Source organism: Crinia signifera, chromosome 7, assembly GCF_055691185.1.
Source record: "Crinia signifera chromosome 7, ASM5569118v1, whole genome shotgun sequence".
Lineage (NCBI taxonomy): Eukaryota > Metazoa > Chordata > Amphibia > Anura > Myobatrachidae > Crinia > Crinia signifera.
In genome coordinates this window covers 18013302-18029521 of record NC_139223.1, presented here as the reverse complement: position 1 = coordinate 18029521, position 16220 = coordinate 18013302, and the positions used below count along the sequence as shown (strand labels likewise).

Genomic DNA, 16220 nt, shown 5'->3' with positions numbered 1-16220 from the left:
ATGCCCTGTAAATATTTTCACCCATCCTACAAACCTTTGTACACTGAACATGGTATCCACATCCAAACTGATAGACATGCAGAATTTGTGTTCCTCACAGGAAAGAGCAGTATGGAAGTCGAAGGGATGTGGCCAAGAGTCCACCGGACTTTGGAGAGATGGACACGGGAAGCCAGTGGCCCCCAGGGCATACCTCCCTAGTCTAGCCGAGGCGGCCCATGGGCTGACGCATCTTGGGAAGGAAGGTATGTGCAAGCTGGTAAAGGCCTACTGGTGTGCACCAGGGTTCGCTTCTCAAGCAGGTAGAGTGGCAATGTCATGCCTCACCTGTTTGAGGAAGAACGTTGGAAAAGCCATCCCAACAGAGCCATCCCACATCCCTCCTACAGAAGGCCCTTTCCAGGTAATACAAATCGACTTCATACAGTTACCACCCTGCAGAAATTTGAAATATGTATTAGTGTGTGTTGACATGTTTTCCAGCTGGGTGGAGGCTTTCCCCGCTGCCTCCAACACTGCTACCTTTACAGCAAAGAAAATATGTCAGGAGTTTGTCTGTAGATATGGTATCCCAAAGGTCATTGAGAGTGACAGAGGCACTCATTTCACAGGAGAGGTCTTCCAAATCATGTGTAAACTCCTGGGGATTAATAGTAAACTTCATACTCCAGTTGAGAGAATGAATGGTACTATTAAGAACAAATTGGGTAAAGTTATGGCTGAAACAGGGTTGTTATGGCCAGAGGCATTGCCTATTGTGCTGTATAGCATTAGGACCACTCCCAGGGCTCCGCTCAACTTGTCCCCCTTCGAGATATTGTTTGGTCGGCAGCCACACGTCATGATAGACCCACAGGATGATCTCAAATGTAACAATGAGCTAACTGTACAGTATATCCTAAAGCTAAACAAACAGCTAAGGAAACAACAAAAGGAGCTGAATGTACTGAACCCTGATATGCCTACCGAGAATTGTCATAATCTTAAACCAGGAGACTTTGTTATGATCCGAAATTTTTTACGCTCAGGTTGTTTGATAGACCGATGGGAAGGACCGTACTAAGTTTTGTTGACCAGCACTACATCAATTAAAGTCGCAGAGAGAGAGACTTGGATACATTCGTCCCACTGCAAGAAAGCCAGTAACCCAGAGTTCCCGAGTGCAGAGAGCGAAAGAGAAGAAGTGTCTTCCATTGTTCCGGGAAGACTGAAAGGCAGCCAAGGTCGAGCAACCTGAGCGAGCAAAGGTCCAAGAGCAGAGCAAATAAAAGTCCCCTGGTAGAGATGATGGAAGGACTCCAAGCAACAGGTTCACAGTTATGCATCTATTTCTTTGTTTTCTTTCTGTTTCCTTTTCTTCATCCAAGGATACTCGGTGGCTGCCACATTCTAGAGCGATCGGAGCGGAGTTCTGACAGTGTAATAATGGACCCAGATATGGGTGAGGTAGAATCCCTAAACCAGCTTGATACTTTGCCCATAACAGGAGAAGGTAAAAGGTATGAGGAAAACGTAGTTCAAGGGCTATGTGATGGGTTATTGTCTGGTGAGTACTGTGTCTGTAGATATTGTCAACCGAAAATGGAAGAAGAATGCATCCAGCTATGTCAGTCGACAAGTAAGGCAACTACAGGCCGACATCCTTTGAGTGATTACCACTCACTAGTGGGTAAGGTCTTAAACCAAACAGAATGCTGGGTGTGTTCACAAGTGCTGCATAAAAGGAGTAGTGTAGGCCTAGTCCCATACCCGCTTAATATTTCTGAGATAAGTGTATTAAATAAGGGGAGGCCATTGGATAAGAGATACCTGTATACCAGGTCCCCTAGTCTTAGACTACACCCATACCAAGTGGATAAATCCCTGGTATGTATGAACTTCTCGAGTTCCAGAACGATTGGTACTTGGGAAGTGACATGGCACAACCAGACAATAACTTACTCCCAACGTCCAGATGGAGAGCCTATTGATAAGGAATTATTGTTAAAAATCCGAACCAGTGGGAGACACTATAAATATGTCTACATGGTGAAGAAAAGTAAAATGATGGCCGGCAGAGTATCAGCCGGCTACTGTAATATGACCCTACAGCCAGAAACATGTGAGGAACGAGTCAGGGAGCAGGGGACAGGAATGTTCTTATGGATAATGTGTGACAAAATCATGAAATACTCTGTCCCTTATTTTCTCCCTGACGATGTTTATTATATTTGTGGTAGAAGGGCGTACAAATGGCTCTCCATGAACTACGTTGGAATTTGTTACCTAGGTAGAGTGTTACCTGAAGTGATGACCCTCACACATGATGAGATGGTGAGCATACACAGAGGTATACCTCCTCCTTACACTCATACCCATTATGATCAAATCCACAAAAGAGATTTAACAATTAAGAAAGAACCCCTAGCTTCTGAAATGATACACGAGTCATTCGGTATCCAACTCCTCATTGCATTAGATATCACCCATACCGCCAGAGGAGTCATAAATTTTAAGTATACACAAGCATTAGCCAGCTTGGTAGATAACATCACTGAGATTTATGATGACACTTTTAGATACACTGGGAAGGAGTTGCAAGCGTATAAAAGAGAGCTAGTCCAACATCGGATGGTGTTGAACTATCTGACAGCTATGACAGGAGGATATTGTGTCACCCTCTCTACACAGTTTAGGGTGAAATGTTGTACATACAGTATATCACCAACAATACTGAAGACCCAGAAGAAATCATCGATCATCGGATGGATGAGATTCTTCAGCTTAAATGGGAATTTAGAAGGGAACACAATATCAGCCTGGCAGAAATAGGTAACAAAGACCTCCTGGTTGAATCCAATGCACTGGTTCTCTGGTTTAGGAGAATGGGCGCAAGGGATCATAGCTAGCATAGGAAAACTCCTTCTCTGTATCGGTGATGCCATCATAGTCTTTGTGCTATTGTTCAAATGTTTAAAGGTGGTAACCCGGGGAAAGACAAAACGGACTGAAATCATGAGTGTAAGAACGAGAGATGCAGAGGAAGACCAGGGTTTGGTATATGACCCTAGAATCGAAACCACCTCCCTTTAAAGAAACCATATTTGTGAACGTGTATATGTTGTAACCTCCCTTGTTTTTATTTTTATCCCAAAATTGTACATTATCCTTCGTCACCCTGAGTAGATTGTTCGATAAATGCGGCACATCGTTTATCCATGATCCTGGATCGGCCAAAGAGCAGATGGTTTACTCCCCTTATATGTTCAATTCATGGATCCCAATTTTTCTGTTAGGATTATGAATTTCTGTATTGTAATGTAAAATGTTTGTATTGTAACAGTTTTATATTTACTGTTAAAGGGTGGACTGTTAAAGTCGAGTTGCACACACGCCATTTTAGGATAGTATGGCCGCCATTTTGGTTCGTAGAGTTGCGCAAATAAAGTTTCCATACCCGAGTCTGTGTGACAAAGTGGACCAGAAGCGTAGCCATACTATTACACATAAATTCATAAGAACATACTGACACTAAATAAAATATAGTTAAAGGTTTAGAACACCACACATCGCTTAGTTAGCATTTGCATACATCTGTCTGTATAGTGTTTAGTACCGTTCCGTTCCGTTTCTTATGCGCAGAATTCCGGTCATTGCGAATATTTCGCAATACACACGGCCCGATAGTTATGGACATAATCCATATTCCCAAGACAGTTTCTGTTGAAAAGTATATAACAAAGGAATCTACTAAAACCGGTTTTGACTGCTATTTACAACTCCTGACGACGATACCGACAAACAAAGGACTCCTAAAGTTCACTCCCCTGCACCTATTCAAACCAGGTGTATCATCTTACCCCCCAATCACAGTGGACCTGACATACGATCTCTGACCAATAGGAATGGCCTTTGACCTCCCCCTTCTGACCCTATAAGATAGGTGACCCAGGGCGGCCTTGGTCACTTCGGCACATCTTCCTTTCCCTGACCTTCGACCGGGCTATAGTTCAACCCTGAACGATAGCGAGCTCTGACCGGACTGCGCTGCGCATATTTGATGAGACGGTAACGGTTGCATTCACGGTATTTATTCTTATTGTATTGTTGGCTGATTGTATCCTGTATCTGTTTTTCTTCCCCTAGTAGAGCCTGTTTATTGTACTCATTGTTAGACTATTGTATCACTTGTTATACCTGTATTTTCTATTCCTGTAACCCCCTTTTGTCCGTTAGGGACTTAAATACATCTTTTTGCGGAGTTCTTATCTCCTTACTTTAATACTGTGGTTGTGTCTGTTTATTCGCACATAGCGATAAGGTATATTACGGACACAGTCCTTAAAGGTATATTCGCAGATTAGAGTCAGATTACTGCGAAAGGATCTCTTATTAAGGTATTAGTTCACTGGTGTAAAACACTCAATAAAGGTACGCTACGCTGCACTACGTTTTGTTCACACGTAGCTAGGTATAAAGGGTACGCAGGTAACGGACATATTACGTAAACTGCGCTTTTCACTTATTGTTTCTTTGGTCATATTTAATCACCATTAACAGGGTCGATAGGCCTCGAAATGCTGGTACGTCTGTTTGATGCTTTGAAATACTGTATATACCTATTAGAAGACCTCACTCTGAGTGCCACTGATTTGTGTTACAGATCTTATATATCATATGCCGGGTGACCTGGAAAGTGTGAACTGTGTGTAGTCCTTAGGACCGAGTTTAAGAGCCATTGCCTTAGTAGATAGTATTATTTAGTAACTGTATTTGAGGGGTGGGGTGGGCGGGGGGGGGGGGTAGGAATATAAAGTTATCCCTGGTTTCTGTGTGGGCTGCACTATTGACATCTACACCAAGCTGTGATATCTACAGTATTATTGATATATAGGGTTCTCTCACACGCATCACGGTGTCTGGTGGGTGGAGACAAACAGGGTTTCACAAAATCAGTTTTCACAACCTGGACCTTCTTCAGATAAGAAGGAACCAATCTTTGGGAACCAATGCTATCTGAAGGTGACACAGGTTCCCGCTGCCATTCCTTGACAATGTTGTATTTTCGGAGCCTCATGATTTTATGTCCGCACACTAGTGTATGGGGGTATACCATATTGGGCCAATGCGGAACTACTGGTAAACAGGAGATATTTTTGGTGTTAGCTTATTCTTATTTCCTTCAAAAATTGAATAAATGGATCACCCCCTGAGTCAGCTCACTGTTCTCCTCAGAGTAGGGGGTGGAATGAGGTGTAACTGAATTCCCTCACCGCAATGGTAGGTAGTTCCCTCTCCTCCACTGCCCTGGACATTAAAGCACACCTCACTAAGGGCCTTATTCTGGTTGAGTCGGTCTGTTCCGCATTCTTTCGGACGGCGACTTTTAGCTAACTGCAACGCAATGCGCATGTGCAACGCTATGTGCACAATCTTTGAGTTCCGACCACACACAGACTTGTGGATGCAGTCTGAAGATACTCCCTCTTCTTTGAAAGTCCGTCCGAACGGATAAGGACGAAATGTAGGCGTGTGTTCTTTGAAGGTCCGACATGCGTTGCGTTCGGTCATTTCCAAACTAATGCACATCCGAAAGAGTCAACTAGAATAAGGGCCTAAGGGCCAGATTCTCTAAGCTTCAAAAGTGATAAAATGCAGAGTGATAAACAGCCAGCCAATCAGCTCCTGGATGACATTTCAAACACAGTGGGGGGTATTCAAATGTTGGTCTGTTCTTTTTTTCACACCTATTCTCCCTTTTTTTCACAACATTTATGGGTTGTGATATTAGTTTGCTATTCAATTCTTCCCTGTCTTTTACTTCACAGTCATTTTCAATTGTCTTTGTTTTCAAATGTTTAGTGATAAGTTTTACGCCTTTTAATAGGTCAATTTCTCGTCATTTTATTCACCTGGGTGTCGGGTGGTGATAAAAGTGTTGTTATTTTTTTTTTTTTTTTTTAAATGGATGGCTTATTAAATTAAGGGGTTAAGGATAAACTTTAAAAAATAATAAAATGCAATAGAGCAGGGGTTCTCAAACTCGGTCCCCAGGACCCCACACAGCTCCCATTTTCCAGGTCACCTGGCAGGTGCACAGGTGCACTCATTGACACACTGACACATTGTAAAAGATCCACAGGTGCAGCTAATTATCTTACTTGTGATTCTGTGAGGAGACCTGGAGAACATGCTCCGTGTGGGGTCCTGAGGACCGAGTTTGAGAACCTGTGTAATAGAGTATAGACACACATCCCCCCCATAGAGTATAGGCACACCTCCCACATAGAGTGTAAGCACACCGGCAAAACGCGTATGGGTCATTGGGTCGACCACTGAAGTTCAACAGGGCTTAGGTCGACACTTGGAAAAGGTCAACATGGGTAAGGTTGTCAAAAGGTTGACACATGCATTAGGTCAACAATGGGAAGGTTGACCTTCTGACTTTTTTGTCCCTAATGTTGACTTACACTAGTCGACATGGACACTGAAAAAGTGCCCTGCGTGTGCCCGCCATGCTTCGGGCTCGGCGCCTCGCTGCACTTAGCACACTAATATATTCTCCCTCCACGCCCTAGTGGATGGTAGGGCATGAAATACCGTCTGTCAGCTCAGAAAAACCGTGAAAAACCCATGTCGACCTTCCCAATGTCGACCTAATGCTTGTGTCGACCTTTTCCATGTTGACATAAGCCCTGTTGACCTTCAGTGGTTGACCCAATGCATGTCAAACTTAATAGTGTCGACCTAATGACTGTATACAGGCAAACCCCCCCCCCCAACTCCTTCACACAGTGTGTGTGAGACAGACGGATCACCCTGGTGGGTCAGCGGCTGCCGGCTCCATGCACAGTGCAGCGGCTCCTCTTCTCTCCTGTGGGGGTCAGGCTCTGGCTCCATGCACAGTGCAGCGGCTCCTCTTCTCTCCTGTGGGGGTCAGGCTCCGGCTCCATGCACAGCGCAGCGGCTCCTCTTCTCTCCTGTGGGCGGTAGGCTCCGGCTCCATGCACAGCGCAGCGGCTCCTCTTCTCTCCTGTGGGCGGTAGGCTCCGGTTCCCTGCACAGTGCAGCGGCTCCTCTTCTCTCCTGTGGGCGGTAGGCTCCGGCTCCATGCACAGCGCAGCGGCTCCTCTTCGCTCCTGTAGGCGGTAGGCTCTGGCTCCATGCACAGTGCAGCGGCTCCTCTTCTTTCCTGTGGGCGGTAGGCTCCGGCTCCATGTACAGCGCAGCGGCTCCTCTTCTCTCCTGTGGGCGGTAGGCTCCGGTTCCCTGCACAGTGCAGCGGCTCCTCTTCGCTCTTGTGGGCGGTAGGCTCCGGCTCCATGCACAGCGCAGCGGCTCCTCTTTTATCCTGTGGGCGGTAGGCTCCGGTTCCATGCACAGCGCAGCGGCTCCTCTTCTCTCCTGTGGGCGGTAGGCTCTGGCTCCATGCACAGTGCAGTGGCTCCTCTTCTCTCCTGTGGGTGGTAGGCTCCGGTTCCCTGCACAGTGCAGCGGCTCCTCCTCTCTCCTGTGGGCGGTAGGCTCCGGTTCCCTGCACAGTGCAGCGGCTCCTCTTCTCTCCTGTGGGCGGTAGGCTCCGGTTCCCTGCACAGTGCAGCGGCTCCTCCTCTCTCCTGTGGGCGGTAGGCACCGGCTCCATGCACAGCGCAGCGGCTCCTCTTCTCTCCTGTGGGCGGTAGGCTCTGGCTCCATGCACAGTGCAGCGGCTCCTCTTCTCTCCTGTGGGCGGTAGGCTCCGGTTCCCTGCACAGTGCAGCGGCTCCTCTTCTCTCCTGTGGGCGGTAGGCTCCGGCTCCATGCACACCGCAGCGGCTCCTCTTCTCTCCTGTGGGCGGTAGGCTCCGGCTCCATGCACAGCGCAGCGGCTCCTCTTCGCTCCTGTGGGCGGTAGGCTCCGGCTCCATGCACAGTGCAGCGGCTCCTCTTCTTTCCTGTGGGCGGTAGGCTCCGGCTCCATGTACAGCGCAGCGGCTCCTCTTCTCTCCTGTGGGCGGTAGGCTCCGGTTCCCTGCACAGTGCAGTGGCTCCTCTTCTCTCCTGTGGGCGGTAGGCTCTGGCTCCATGCACAGTGCAGCGGCTCCTCTTCTCTCCTGTGGGCGGTAGGCTCCGGTTCCCTGCACAGTGCAGCGGCTCCTCTTCTCTCCTGTGGGCGGTAGGCTCTGGCTCCATGCACAGTGCAGCGGCTCCTCTTCTTTCCTGTGGGCGGTAGGCTCCGGCTCCATGCACAGCGCAGCGGCTCCTCTTCTCTCCTGTGGGGGTCAGGCTCTGGCTCCATGCACAGTACAGCGGCTCCTCTTCTCTCCTGTGGGGGTCAGGCTCTGGCTCCATGCACAGTGCAGCGGCTCCTCTTCTCTCCTGTGGGCGGTAGGCACCGGCTCCATGCACAGTGCAGCGGCTCGTCGTCTCTCCTGTGGGCGGCAGGCTCTGGCTTCCTGCTCAGCACATCAGCTCGTCTTCTCTCCTGTGGGCAGCAGGCTCCATGCACAGCGCAGCAGCTCGTTGTCTCTCCTGTGGGCGGTAGGCTCCTGCTCCATGCACAGTGCAGCAGCTCGTCTTCTCTACTGTGGGCAGCAGGCCCCATGCACAGCACAGCAGTTCGTTATCTCTCCTGTGTGTGTCAGGCTCCAGCTCCATGTGTAACGAGTGTTGAGTGGTCAAGGGAGGTTCTTGGATTCCGGGAGAGGGAGGACCTTGGAAGAAGGCAGGCAACAAGTCGTGATACAACACTCTAGTTATTTTCTCCTTCAGGGAGCAAGAATTGCAAACACTGGAAACGTTTTACAATGCTGTAGGCATATAAGTACTAAGAAATGTTTTACCACACAATAGAATTCAATCAACAGGGAAACACTTTACGGTACCATAGAGTTGAGTCAGAACGAATAAATTTCAATACAATAGACTTTGCAGGAAGAGAAGGTGTTAGCACACCCCGTCAGAACACGGAGGAAATGTTTTCCTTAACATAGGAAATGTTTTCCGGAAGAAATGTTAACAAACACTATATCAGGTTATAACTTCAGAACACGTTCTCGAATCCTCACAAATATCACTTTACACAATACTACACTCCTCTACACGTACTTGAACCAATAGGTAGCCTAAATCCTTCCAGGTACTATACAGATTATCACACGTTACCTGAGCTGCACTAGGGTTACCGGTAACCTGGTTAAACTATCCCTGACACCTTTTCCCTATAACTTGGTAATGTCCTGACTGACAGATCCGAGTGACCTGACCTATGCATAGGGGTTTGCGATGGGGCCCGTGGTGGTGCACTTATCTGAATGGTGAAGTAACAAGGGACCAATGGTGGGTGTGGTGTCCTTGTAACCATCCTGGGCCAAAGGGGAAAGGTCTCTCGGGGGTTCCAAAGGGGGATGAGGAAATGTTCAGTCTCCAATACAGTAAGGAGGCCCTTAGGCCCTTATAGTGAACGAGTTTCCTTACTGGGAGAGTGGGGTTAGAGAGGGGGGTTAAGGCCAACTGGATGAGGTGAGGGCCTTGGTCTGTAGGGTGTGAGTGGGAGGTTAGCTGTGAGGTATCCAGACCGTGGGCGACAGTGCTGTATCTTGTAGCAGGGCACTGCGCTAGTGCGGCTAGACTGGTGTGGGTGCAGCCCTTCCAGGCCTCAAGGCCTACTCACGGTTTGATGCCTTCTCCCTCCTGGGGGTTGCGAGATACCAGCCTCTCCTTCTCCCTCCTGGGCCTGCAAGATGGCGGTCGTCTCCCCTGGGCTCTCTGTGGCTTCAATGGGGGCCTTGCAGGGTGCGACTCCTCTGGCTGCTGGGAGAGTGTCAGTTCCAGCAGCGGGGTCTGGGTGCGTCCGCAGTGGGGGTGACAGCAGCTGAAGGGGGATAATGCTCCCTGTGCTGGCTCTCTCCAGCCGCGCCGTTTGCTGGGGTTAGGCGGGGGTCACAGCGCGTCTCTCCGGCAGCGTCTCTCCTCTCCGCGTCGTCTGCTCGGGTCAGGCGGGGGTCACCGTGCGGCTCTGCAGGCGTCGCGCCTCTGACGTCTCCTCCCTCCGGCAGTTGGCTCCGTCTTCCCCAGCCGATCTGCTATCTCCGGCAGCGCCTCGCTCACTCTCCTGGACACGCCGCTTCTCTCCGTCCCTGCGCACGCTGCCTCCTTAGTCTCTTCCGCCTGCCTCACTTCTCCTCTTCCTCCCGTACTCCAGCTTGTCCTGGCCAATCAGGGTCCGGCCTGTCCTCGCCCCTCTCCTGTTTTAACTTTCCCCCTGCTGAGGGTGCTTGCGCAGCACCCAGTTTCTGGGGTATTACACATGCACAGCGCAGCGGCTCGTCTTCTCTCGAGTGGGCGGCAGGCTGCAGCACACATCCTCTGCTCTTCGTCTTCCCCAGCAGCTCCCTGAATGTGGCATCCGCCTGATCGCACATCTGCTTTTCAGAATCGGGTGTGGTATAGGGTTCCGACAGTCATTAGCCCGACTGGCCAGACCCAGACAGCATGGTGAGCACAACTAAGTCCCTTGCAGACTCGCTGTGCTCGCCACCTATTCTATTCTCCCTCTATGGTGGTCATGGACCCCCATGAGGGAGAATAGCCATGGCCGTGGAAACCAGTCTGTCAGTGTTTTAACAGTCGGGATCCCGACATCGGGTAAATGACTGTCGGGATCCCGCCTGGCACCCTTCAGAATCACAGTACAGGACACATCAGGGTGTAGTTGGGTGAGGGCAGTGCGAATTAAATGGCGTCTGCTTAACGGGGTGAGGGGCGCTCTTATAATGGAGACAAACTTGTATGACTGGGCAGAGGGCGGGGTAAAAACAGGTGGAACAAAATAGGGAATAAAAAAAGAATAAAATGGCACGCAAATAAAATATATGCAATCCGTGATATAAAATAAAAGGGATAAAATGGGCGTGAGATTAAAAGAGGGGAATAAATGGGCGTGAGATTAAAAGAGGGGAATAAATGGGCATGATAAATAAGACAACAACAGATTAGATGTCTAAAGAAAAAACATTTGAATAGCAAACCGACCATCACTTCAAAAGACGTCAGATGCGTGAATTTGAAAGGTGTGATAAATATGACGCCCAAAAGTAAACATTTGAATACCCCCCAGTCTGTGACATGTCAGACAGGAGCTGATTGGCTGGCTGTTTATCACTCATCACTTTTGAAGCTTAGAGAATCTGGCCTTGTGAGAGGGAGGGAAAAAAGAGATAGAAGGGTGGTGCAAGAGAGACCTAGGGGTCGATCCTATTAACCACGAAGGGTGCGAATTAGGGTTAATTTGGGTGCTGTTTTCAACGTGAAAACAGCATCCGAACGGCAACTTGCACCCTTCGGGGTTAATAGGATAGACCCCTAGGTCTCTCTCGCACCACCCCTCTATCTCTTTTTTCCCTCTCTTATTTTCATACGTTTTGGGATAATTGATTCCCAGATAAGAGCATGTATACTAGGGCGGAGTGAAAAAACTGAAATTGAGAAATTCAAAATCGGCTAGTGTGGGAAAGTTGTGACTTGACCTGAATAAGAAACGTGCAAATGCATTTTGATCTGAGTTAACATCTTCTGTTCTGGCAAGAGGCCTAAAGTTTCACTTTTTAGGTGAAAATAACGAAACCTATGAAGATGCTCCGATCTAGTTATAATTATGTCTGGATGTCTTAGAGTGGTTCATTAATATACTTTAGCATAGTAAAAAAAAACAGTACGAGCTTGTCCTAGTGCAAAGTGACTGACTGGCGGGAGAAAAAATCCCTGATAATTGACCCATTTTCATGGTCACAATTGTGAATATTGTGTGTTTTCTCCTGAACGTGTTTATAATAGAAGAAGCACAAATACTCTAAATGGAATTTCAGTGACACTGTGTGAAATATAACACTGCATAATAGCCCTTAATCAGACCTGATCGCAGTACAAATTTGTTCTCAAAATGGGCAAAACAAATGCTGCATTGCAGGTGGGGCAGATGTAACGTGCTGAGAGAGTTAAATTTGGGTGGGGTGTGTTGAAACTGAAATCTAAATTGCAGCGTAAAAATAATGCAGCAGGTATTTACCCTGCACAGAAACAAAATAACTCAACACAAATCTAAAGGTGGCCATACATCTACAGATCGATTGCCAGATCTGGCTGGTTGGAACAAATACCTGGTAATATCTGAATGACAGTTTTTGGCAGTTTTCCAGCATTTCAAAGCAAAGTGCTCTCATCCATTACCAGTATTTTGTTCCAAACAGACAGATCGGACAATAAATCTGTAGATGTATGGCCACATTAATTCCCTCTGCACATGTTACATCTGCCCCACCTGCAGCTGCATTACAGCATATAATTATGCCAAAGATAAGCCAATATATTAACAGTTAAATACATTAAAGTGCATTATGCTGTAATAAGTATTGCTGATCAATCCTGCCTAGCAGGGCCATCTTTTTGTATGGGCTTAATGGGCACTTGCCCAGGGGCCCCATGCGTATAAGGGCTCTATGTTGATAGCTGAGGATCCCCTTTTTCCAGGGATACCAGAATTTTGAAAATCGGCCCTGGGGAACTGCAGATATCCAACTTCAAAGCAGCAGTCCACATCCGACCTGTTAATTACAATTTCCAGTCATATTTCTCAGGTTCTCTCTGACACTAGCGGCTTGTCTCTATCATGCCCAGAACCAGAGATATCAGCCTTCCAGCAGCCGGTCCCTGCTACAGCTCCAAACGTCTGGTGTAGTTTTATATTTTTGTCAATGGATTGCTCTGGCTCCTGATCTCTGATACCCAAGTTCCCAGCACCTCCTGAAAGTTGGGACTCTAGGTTTTTATACTAGGCTAAGAAATCTATTTCCAGATAATGGCGATATCTGCAGTCAAACAAGATGCCCTTCCACCGGAAAATGACGAATATTAAGCCCACTCCATTATCCAACCGTCCCCTTTGTATAAAACACCCCCTACCTCCCTGGAAGTCATTTACAAGGGACCCTTCATACAGCTCAGTGCCCCCTTCCACACGTTAGTGTTCACCCTCCCACCACCTGTGCAGTAAAGGAGTAATTAGCAGAAGTTAGTGCTCCAGGTCCTACATGTTGAATGGAAGATAGAGCACCCCCTGCCACCCGTGGGACATCAAAGCTGCTGCTGATGATAGCACCCCCCACCCCTAGGAGGGGAGAAAGAGTAAGGGCCCCAGTGCATTGCTTTGCCCAGGTGCCCACACTGCTGTTAAGACGGCCCTGCTGCCTAGAAATGAACACAGTGATTGGCATATATGTACTGCTGGACACCATTTATAGAATGATTAACCTGTTATTTTTTGAATCAATGTATTTGTTTATTTATTTATTTACAGTTTCTTATATAGCTTAGCAGATTACGTTGCGCTTTACAATAGTAGACAGTGATAAAACAAACTGGGTAATGACAGACAGACTTGGGGGTTAGAGGGCCCTGCTGCAAGCTTACAATTTATTACATCATAATACACTTCAACGTATTTAACGGTTAATATATTGGCTTATTTTTGGCATAATTATATGCTGTAATGCAGCCCAATCATGTTCCCAGTATAGGGGATGCAACACTGTTTTTCTGTCAATAAACAGAAGTGATATGTAAAATGATACATTAGACAGTTCACACTGTTACTTGTAATACTTATTGTAACAGTTACTGTTTTTCAATAACAGACTGCAACAGTTATTTCTTATTTATATACACAGGATTGTCTATATTTGTATATGCACTGCAAAGAGAGCAGCATAAATCCAATTTCATGTATTTTAGTGACACTGTGTGAAATATAACACTGCATAATGGCCCTTAATCAGACCTGATCGCAGTACAAATTTGTTCTCAAAATGGGCAAAAAAAATGCTGGACTGCAGGTGGGGCAGATGTAACATGTGCAGAGAGATTTAAGGTGGCCATACATCTACAGATTTATTGTCCGATCTGTCTGGTTGGAACAAAATCCTGGTAAAAGATGAGAGCAAATGACAGTTGAAAATTTGCTTTGAAATGCTGAAAAACTGTCATTCAGATATTACCAGCTGTTTGTTCCAACCGGCCCAATCTGACAATCGATCTGTAGATGTATGGCCACCTTTAGTTTTGTGTGAGTTATTTTGTTTCTGTGCAAGGTAAATACCGGCTGCATTATTTTTACACTGTAATTTAGATTTCAGTTTCAACACATCCCATCCAAATTTAACTCTCTCAGCACGTTACATCTGCCCCACCTGCAATGCAGCATTTGTTTTGCCCATTTTGAGAACAAATTTGTACTGGGATCAACTCTGATTAAGGGCTATTATGCAGTGTTATATTTCACACAGTGTCACCGAAATTCCATTTAGAGTATTTGTGCTTCTTCTATTATAAACACGTTCAGGAGAAAACACACAATATTCACAATTGTGACCATGAAAATGGGTCAATTATTAGGGATTTTTTCTCGCACCAAAGTCATTAACTTTGCACTAGGACAATCTCGTACTCTCTTTTACTATGCTAAAGTATATTAATGAACCACTCTAAGACATCCTGACATAATTTTACCTAGATCGGAGCATCTTCATAGTTTTCGTCATTTTCACCAAAAAAGTGAAACTTCAGGCCTCTTGCCAGAACAGAAGATGTTGACTCAGATCAAAATGCTTTTGCACGTTTCTTATTCAAGTCAAGTCACAACTTTTCCACACTAGCCGATTTTAAATTTCGCAATTTCAGTTTTTTCACTCCGCCCTAATGTATACCTATATGTACACTTACATATAATAAATCCCCATTTCATACGACTCTCCTTGGACCTCCCATCGCAGAGGAACCTGCAGGCGATCTCCATCCTCTTGTGCTTGGATGGGGTCGGTATGAAGCTCAGCCTGCTGATAGCGCTGTGTAACCCGTCCCCCAGTGATTGGTCGGTTATCACAGTGTAAGTGCTGAGTAACTTCCCACTTTCTCCATCACTCCGTATCTGACTGTCCCGGACTGTGACTTTCTCTCCACCATCCTCCGTCACAAACCACGTCACCTCAATGTCCTTCCTGCAGTTGGTGGCCATACAACACATCGTCTCCTTGTCATCATCCGTCCACCTCTGTGTCTTGTGGATGGGACTCACCTGGAACTCCTGGAGATCTGTGGGAATAAGGCGATGTGATTACTGGTAAGCATACGGTATAACCACAAATCCTACATGCATAAATCAGAGACTGTCGCACATTGGTCTTCTGTAATATTGGTTTAACCCCTTCAGTGGTGGATTTTTCTGGGGCATGGCATACACCATATATGTGTGCCATGTCCCCTCACATGGCACGCTTCGGGCACGGTCCTCGCCACGTTCAGCGCACTATTATATTCTCCCTCTATGTCCGTCTGGATAGTTAAGTATATAAAAAAAAAACCTGTTCTGGAAAAAAACCCGTGAAAAACGCATGTTGACCTATTCCCTATCGACCTAAGCCATGTCAATCTTTTTCGGCGTTGACCTTTGGCATGTCGACCAATTGACTGTCGACCTAATTAGTGTTACCCTGCCGACCGAATGCCACGATGGGGATGGGAGTGGCAACAGGGGGGAAACATCAGAGGGGGGGCTGTGTGGGTGGTGGTGCCGAACTGTGCACCACTGGAGGCACCACTAGCGCACACTTAAGCCGTGTACACATGGGGGCGATAGGGGCTGAAATCGCTGGGAATATGGTCGCTGGCGACCACATTGCCAGTGATAGGAGTGTGCTCCCGTTTTCAGCCCCGTTCTAATCGCTGGTCGCAGGAGCTTGCTCCTGCGACCAGCTGATTACACCTGTGGCACCGCCCGGCAGAGGTTCCCTTTCATCAGCGACCATCTCTGGTTGCTGATGAAAAGGAGAAACTGAGCAATATATCTCCCCCGTGTGTACGCACCATTAGGAATCAGTGGCACGCACAGATATTTTTCGGGTTTGCCAGCGCCAGCAGCGCAGCTCAGGCCGGAAATACTCAGGTATACCACTGAAGGGGTTAATAGTGTTTTGCCAATGGTGCGACTCCCCTTTATTAATGGCTGTAATAGATCACTGCATGGGCTCATCTTACGGTATCCGGATGGTAGGTGGACAGTGTCTATGTTGAGTCAATAGGTCGACATTATGACGTGACGGTGTGACGGTGCGAAGAGCGCCCGTAGGGCGTGATGAATCACCAAGTATATATATACAAGGTAATTCATCGCACCTACGGGCGCTCTTCACACCGTCGTAAGGGGCTGCGCC

At 47.2% G+C, this 16220-nt stretch overlaps 1 protein-coding gene and 1 long non-coding RNA gene across 2 annotated transcripts in view; one reads left to right on the top strand and one right to left on the bottom strand.

Annotated features, from left to right (window-relative positions):
* LOC146020404 (uncharacterized) overlaps nucleotides 1–16039 on the bottom strand; it is a 54780-nt gene extending 38741 nt beyond the window's left edge. Inside the window, exons 1-2 of the mRNA XM_083153505.1 lie at nucleotides 15874–16039; nucleotides 14734–15102 (exon numbers count right to left, since the gene is read on the bottom strand). Of these exons, the coding sequence (XP_083009631.1) occupies nucleotides 14734–15102; nucleotides 15874–16039 (535 nt within the window). The remainder of the gene's footprint in view (nucleotides 1–14733; nucleotides 15103–15873) is intronic.
* The window catches only part of LOC146019885 (uncharacterized), a 134486-nt gene that overhangs the window by 109028 nt on the left and 9238 nt on the right, over nucleotides 1–16220 (top strand). The gene's annotated exons all lie outside the window — the stretch shown is intronic.